This window comes from Vespa crabro, chromosome 5 (genome assembly GCF_910589235.1).
Source record: "Vespa crabro chromosome 5, iyVesCrab1.2, whole genome shotgun sequence".
In the NCBI taxonomy this organism is placed as follows: Eukaryota; Metazoa; Arthropoda; class Insecta; order Hymenoptera; family Vespidae; genus Vespa; species Vespa crabro.
The window spans coordinates 4,647,097-4,654,587 of NC_060959.1; the positions used below are offsets into that span (position 1 = coordinate 4,647,097).

Here is a 7,491-nt window from a genome sequence, read left to right on the forward strand (position 1 = left end):
AAATAAATAAGACGGAGAGACAAATGCAACGTGTACCGTACAACACGACGTACCGTACGTATTTACGGATAGGGGAAAAGAGAGAAAGAAAAAGAAAGAGAGAGAAAGAGAAACGTATTGCACGTTACATTGGTGTGGTCCCCTCTTCGAACTTCCGTGCACCTTCGCGCCTATCTATCCTTTTCCGTCTTTATCTGTATATATAGACACACGTACATAAACGCATACATATATATGAAATGATTGAACGTAACACTTTTGTCGTTTATACGTGTCATTTTCATTTGTACGTGGGTGTGTATATGTGTATGCATGTATGATGTATGCTGTGTATGCTATGTGTATATGGGTGTGTATATATATATATATATATATATATATATATATATATGGTTCTAACAGCACCCAGAACAATGCCACGCGTAGATTTTTATACGTCATATATATATATGCATGCGTCTACGCACGCGCGCGCGTATATGCGTGTGTAACCAACGAGGAAACCACGTGTTATCGCTGATAATGCAAAACTAGTATAGTCGCTTTAGTATTCACTTTTTTTCACGTTTGAAAAAAAAAATATTTTTTACGTTAGTTAAATGTCGTTATTAAATGTTTTAATGTTGCGAATATTTTTTTCGTTCTTCATTTCATTTTCTTCTTTTCTTCCTTATTTATCTCTCTTTTTTCTCTTACATTGTTTTTTTTTCTTTCTTTTTCTACGGAGTTGAGCCGTTTTTTCTCTTTTTTTTTTTCGTCCCTTTTTTTTTTATTTTCTTATGAGAATGATGAGAAATACCATTGCATTTCTGATTGAATTTTAATAATTTAACGAATGCTATTCGCTGTGGTTTTTCTTTTTTTTTATCTTACGTTTGATTGTTTACGAATGAGAAAGCATTCAATTTAAAGTATTCGGTCGTTTCACTTTTTAATTCTCATTCATTGATTTAATCTTGTCTACTCAACAATTAGAAAGAAAGAGAGAGAGAGAGATCGTTGAATTCTTGATAATGATTAGTATCTACCTACGCTTTCCATAATTTTTTTCGATTTTTAAAGTTTGAATACGACGGTAAAAGTCGCGTGGGTTAGAATAGAGAAAGAAAGATAAAAATTTAGTGAATGCAGTTATGCGCATTTTTTATTCCGATAATTTTTAACGATACGCAACTATCGTGTATTCTCAATGAAAACTATATTCTAGATTACAAAAGGTGAAATTATATGTTGTCATATAAAATAATAATGCAATCGATACTCATCAATATCATCCAGTTTATTTAAATCGGTGCAGAGATCACTAGCACGAGGTTATGGCCATGAGTGAACGATTTTTTTTATTAGATTTCTAATCCATTTCATTCTAATGCTTACGTGAATGTATGTATATGCATATATCTTAATATATATTATTTCGTATATAACAAATTATTTTACTATTTATTTAAAAAGTAATTTAATATTACAATATAATAAAAATATATATTTAATAGAGGCTTTTTATTGACATTTATTTATTTATTTATTTATTGTAGTATAATTTTAAGTCATTTTTTATATAAAAAAAAATTTAATCAATTATTCGTCGCGTTACATGTTTGACTCTATATATTGCAATCACATTTATGTACATATATATGTTATATATAGATTTCTAATTTTTAACACATGTATATGTATATATACGTCAATACATTCACACGTAATTAATGTGTATAGATAAAATCATGATATTATTATATTTAATTGATTGTTAGATTATTATGACACACACACACACATACACACACATATACGTGTGTTAAAAAATTTACATATAATCCTTATTTATACATAAAACATGATTTTATTTATAATTAATTATTTTGATTATTTAATAATGACATATTTACATATGTCAAATGATTAAAATATCATTTATATTTATATAAATAAAATCATGATTTTATTTAATCAATAAATTATAAAAAAACATGTCCAAAGATCAATATATTATTTATATGTATAGATAAAATCGTAATTTTCGATGAAAGGGAAAAATAGAGAAAGGAAAAAAGAAATAAATAAATAAATAAATAATTATTACTCGACGTATTATCACCGTTTCAAAGGGTCAAATGAAAAAAAAAAAGAGAGTTTGAAACGTCGATATCGAATAAGTTCTTCCGCAGTTGACCTCGATCCCCGATCCACGTCCCTCCTTTCACTTTAAAACTTCTTCCCGGACACCTGACGATGTCGAAGAACTTACCTGCACATTCTGTAACGAATCAGTCTGTAACTCAGTTTGCCCTGGTACACTTGTGTCTTAGTCTCTCCGGCTTTTACATTTCACTTTCACGTAAGTTCAACCAAGAGAGACTGAACACGAACGATCAAACATCAAAACGATTGGCTTTAAATATTCATTTTTGTGTGATATTTTAAGACAATTGGTATTCTTCTTTTTTTTCTTTGTTTCTCTTCTTTTCATTGATCTATTCTATCTATACTGTGGTTTATAATCAATTAAAGAATAAAAATAAAAAAAAATTAATTAGTGCAATCAATTTAAAGAGAAAGAGAAAGAGAAAAAGAAAGAGAAAGAGAGAGAGAGTGAGAGAGCTTTCAATGATCTATCTATACTATCAACGAATTGAGAAAGTATCCAAAGGAAAAGTCTCTTCTAGTGTATTTCGTGAAAGCTGTGTTAAGAAATAAAATTTCTTGGTTTCAATGAAATCTCTGTGAGGTATCTATAAAGATGCTAATTTATTTGTCCTTTAAATGTACAACATGAAAATGTAAATTCCAGCTCATTTTAAATTCTAACATGTTTCGAGTTTGCAAAATATACTAACTCGATTCAATATTAGAAATTTTTGTTCAATCTGTAAATTGGCGTAAAGATTATGCAAGTTTATTGTCATATCGATACACGATTTTTCCTTTGATATTTGTCTTCTTTCTTTTATATATATATATATATATATATATATATATATATATATATATATATATTCAAATTTCTTAAAAGTCAAATCTATTTATATATTTCTTTTGAAACATAATTGTGAAACTCATAAATAATGTTACATCTACATTAATAGCCATAATAATATTAGATTTCTAATTTCAGTGATTCGAGAAAGATGGAATCATGCATCCATTGAATACCTAATGAATAAATAAATATAAGAGATCAAACGTTATTTAAAGCGATGGCTACGTTCGCAAAGATCTCGATTCTAAGACTGAGCATCGTGATCTTCCTCCTCCGCGACTGTAAGTGTTATTTTTGATCTTTTAATTAAGTACGTTGTAAACGAAAAAGAAAAATAACTTAATATAAAAATTCGATTTTATATAAAAGTTAATAACTTAATATAAAAGTTCGATCTTAATACAAAAAAGAGACCAAGAAAAAAAAGAAAAAGAAATAGAGAGAAAAAATCAAAAACATCAAAGTACATCGATATATTCCCTTAAATAACTTAATTCGTAATTGCTTAAAAAAGAAAAAAAGAAGAAAAAAAAGAAAAATAATAATAAAAGAAGTTTATGAAATCAAAGAGTTAAATCGTACTGAAAGATCGAAAGATTACAAATCGTTTCTGTGTCCCATTATTTCCATTAATTCTTTTCTCGTTGCACCGACTGAAAGGTGATAAGATCAACGCTTTTAATTTCTACTTTGTGTGACGTAACGATCGTGTAATGTAACATTCAAGTAACAACTCTTAAGTAAAGTGTATCTCCCTCTCTCTCTCTCTTTCTCTTTTTTTCTTTCGACAAGTCTCGACATTATGGTTTGAAACATTTATGGAATTGCACAAGTGAAAGAAAATCTTTTCAGATGCTACGAGTCTGATTATACCGGAAGAACTTCCTACGATACTTTCGCTAATTTATTCGAACATACCGCCAATAAAAAAAGGTAAGCAAACGAGGAAACATGTTCGTTAATCAATGGGGAAGTATTCCATATAGAATCGTGTCTTAAACCAATACTTTCACCCGTTACACGTAATATCCATGAACAAACGAACGACGAGAGTAGATTTCCTAATCTCTTATTACGCGTTTCGTTGTAAATTTTAACTTAATGTAGTTTAATTTTCTTTCTTTTTTTTTTTTTTTTATTTATTCTCAAATAACAGGAACGGACTCGAGACTTGGCATTGGTTTTCGGCTCGGCGAACATGCTGATTTTCAAATTCTCTTTGAATTAGGACCTCAAACTGATACCGATCCAATTGGTACCAACGAATCCAAGAAAAGAAGAGACGTAAAAAAAAAACAATATTTTCAATGATTTTATAATATTATAGAGCCTTAAGAAATATATTATTTAATTTACATTTTTTATTTCAAACAGGCAATGTACACAGCTGCGATGAAGGGAGAATTAGGCCCTTTGGCACAAGCTATAGCAAAATATCAAACTGAACGTAGGATATATGAGGAATTGGAAAAGCTCAAGAAGCTCGAGGAGAAGATGAAGAATATTGAAGTTCAGAATATGGAAAATAATAAAACTGTAAATAATTCTTTAGAGAACAAAGTGACAAAACTTTTCTAATACTACTATTTAAGGGTTAAAAAATCATGCATGCTTTCTTATTTTCTTTTTTTTCTATTTACGTTTCTCATTTGTAATTCCTTTTTAGATTAGTCAATTAGACCTGAAAATTTAAACATTATAATTTATTACGTTAATTTAAAGAAACCATTATAATTAAAACTGATATAACGTTTTAATTTCTTTTCCCATGTGTTAACACAAAATTTGTCTAATATCCTTTTACAAATATTTGATAATTAAATACTGTGTTTCAGGATACTTCCAGTGATTGGTTGGTAAACTGGAGTAAGGAAATGTCAAAGTCCTCCGTGACTCAAGTGCCATTAAAACAAGTTTCCAATGAGGAAATTTCTTTAAATACCAGCGGTAGTAATCAGAAAACCCAGTCTTCTGTGAGCAAAGAGAAACTAGAAGAACTAAAAAAATTATATAAATCAGTGACAGTTGATAATAACACTTAAATTTGTATATAAGACAATGCTTACGCGCGACATGAAGTCATTTCCCGTAATATGTACTGTAATAGAGACAAAAAAAACAAAAAACAAATTTCATATAATAATAATTTAGACGTAACGTTTATTATATTTATTAATTAAACATCTTTTATACAAGCAACAGAATTAATATTAAATCTGTAACACAGCTTAGGCAAAGAGAATTTTTGTCGAGAAGGTATTTTCATGCGGTATTATTTTTCTTTTTCTAAATATATATGTATGTGTGTGTGTGCGTGTGTGTGTGTGTATCGTGAATATTTTGTATTACATATATTTCTTTTAATCAAAGCTATGCTAAGCTTTCTATGTAAGATAAATGTGATATTAATATCATCTGAAGAAAAAGTGTAATGGTTTGATGAAAATGACCTGAATACAAATAGTTACAAATACATACGTTTTCTGATTACTGCAAACATGAATCCAGGAAAGAGAGACACAAAACACCTGCGTACAATATTTTAGTAAATAACAAAATTATAATAAACTTTTCAATTATAGTAAACAATCTTATAAAATTATATATGTGTATTAAGCGAATAACAATTTTCAATATATTGTTCAATATACATTCCTATACTTTTACAATAAAATTAGATATCTCAGGTTTATAGTTCATAATAAATTTGTACCTGATTACTAAATCATACATATGAAATCTATTGCCCTGAGTTACTATGTTTGATAAATTTTTGGAATATGCACTATTATTTAATAAAATCTATATAATTTGTGTGTTAACTATCATTTAGGTAGCGTTCATATTACCAATTTGTTACATATCAAACACTTATATATAATATTTGGTTTAACTATACAAAAAGTGCATGTACCAAAAGTAAATATCTTCATTGTTGCTCCTGCATTTATACTTTGAATGCAACTATTTGTTCAAACATCTCAATTGGTCTGAATAATAAATTGGTACCTACAACAAAAATTAAAACAATTTAAGATTATGTTCTATCAAATGCATTGCCATAATTTTAATTTTGTGTTAGAGCAAGATAAAATAGTACATAAGAAATAATTAAAATATCTTTAAATATATCCTACATTAAAATATATAATGTAACTGTACTTTTGTGTTTCAAAAATTACTCCACTTTGTAAATTTACTTGAGTCAAATCTTTAAGGCTGATCTTCACTTTCAATATCATTATTATTTTGTACTTCTTCTGTCTTTTCTTTGATATTCTTTTCCCTTTTTAAACTGACTCTATATTTCTTAGGAATTCGACGTCTTTTCATACCACGTTTTGGTTTCTTTTTATTCAATAAAATATCCTCAACCGGTTCTACATTTACTTGTGTATTCATAGACATTCTCGTTCCAATTGCAGATTCCTCTTTCGTACTTTGATTATTAATATCACTATTATTTATTTCTTTATTTATTATTTGACTATTTTTCTTTAAAGTATCATCATTACTCTCCTCATTATTTGTCTTTTTGTTGCAATTTTTCAACCTACCAACTTCTACTTCGGTATCCCTTGCCTGTATTATTGTATTATTATTGGTTTTTTCAGTATAGCCAAGTTCTTCTGAAGGTTGTATAATCAGCTTCTCTTCCTGATACTCATTCTGATCTGTAAAGGGATCTGTAAGTTCCTCCTTTATTCTAATTTCATTCTCTACCTTGACAACCAGATAGTCTTTTTTTTCCTCCAATTGTATTCCTCTGGACTGTAACCATTCTTTTTTTTGTTCATTTTCTTTCTGTATAGTATCTGTATCATACTTCATTAAACGTAACTTTTCACGCAATGCCTCCTTCAATCTTGTTTGTTCTTCATTTAATTGTTTCATTAAAGATTCCATTTCAGGGTCGACAATCTTTATATCCATCCAAAGCATGTTTGTACGTATATGTTCTATGTTAGAATATTTGTTCTTATTTTCTTCGCGCGCCATACTTTCGGACTAACGAAAAATAATGTCGATCATGGATGAGATTCAATACATGTCTATGGCTTCTTACATTGTAATCGGCTTTGTCATCTTTTAGTCACGTCCTATGTTACCGACAGAATATAAGAAATAGATTGTAGCGCCACTATTAAATAAGTGATAGAATTTAGAATTAGAAAAAACTTTAAATCGTATTTTATTAATATTTTTCTAAATAATAAAAAAAAGTTAAACATGGCCAATTAACTCTTGCTAATTAGTACTTGCGTTATATTAAGTGACGTGTTATCACAAACAATATCAGTTTTCATCAAGTGAAGATTATTGCGCATGAATAATTATGCATTTTGATTTTTTCTTTTTTTAGTTATCACTACAAATCTAATAAAAAAAAATTATGAAATTAAATATCATTTTTATAGCCCAAAAATGATTTAATGCTAAACCTTCGAGAAAAGTTAACTGTTATCTTTATTTTATTAAAAAAATATACCGTATTATTAACGTGA

At 28.0% G+C, this 7,491-nt stretch overlaps 2 protein-coding genes across 6 annotated transcripts; one reads left to right on the top strand and one right to left on the bottom strand.

The window, feature by feature from the left end:
- The first annotated feature begins 2,087 nt into the window (after nt 1-2,087).
- Nucleotides 2,088-5,459, top strand: LOC124424278. Its single transcript, XM_046963100.1, has 6 exons — nt 2,088-2,344; nt 3,122-3,267; nt 3,839-3,919; nt 4,143-4,270; nt 4,361-4,522; nt 4,822-5,459. The coding sequence occupies exons 2-6, from the start codon at nt 3,204-3,206 to the stop codon at nt 5,026-5,028; spliced, it is 642 nt and encodes a 213-aa protein (XP_046819056.1). The 5' UTR covers nt 2,088-2,344; nt 3,122-3,203; the 3' UTR covers nt 5,029-5,459.
- Nucleotides 4,504-7,049, bottom strand: LOC124424277 (myosin-9-like). 5 transcript variants are annotated; one of them, XM_046963097.1, is made up of 4 exons: nt 6,149-7,049; nt 5,901-5,995; nt 5,465-5,514; nt 4,504-4,983 (listed from the first exon to the last, which is right to left on the bottom strand). In XM_046963097.1, exon 1 carries the CDS (start codon nt 6,983-6,985, stop codon nt 6,200-6,202), a length of 786 nt encoding a protein of 261 aa, XP_046819053.1. In that variant the 5' UTR covers nt 6,986-7,049; the 3' UTR covers nt 4,504-4,983; nt 5,465-5,514; nt 5,901-5,995; nt 6,149-6,199. The 5 variants fall into 5 exon arrangements, with proteins under 5 accessions (XP_046819053.1, XP_046819052.1, XP_046819055.1 ...); XM_046963096.1 differs by lacking the exon at nt 4,504-4,983 and having other exon boundaries at nt 5,141-5,514; XM_046963099.1 differs by lacking the exon at nt 4,504-4,983 and having other exon boundaries at nt 5,141-5,514; nt 6,124-7,049.
- Between the last annotated feature and the right edge of the window lie 442 nt (nt 7,050-7,491).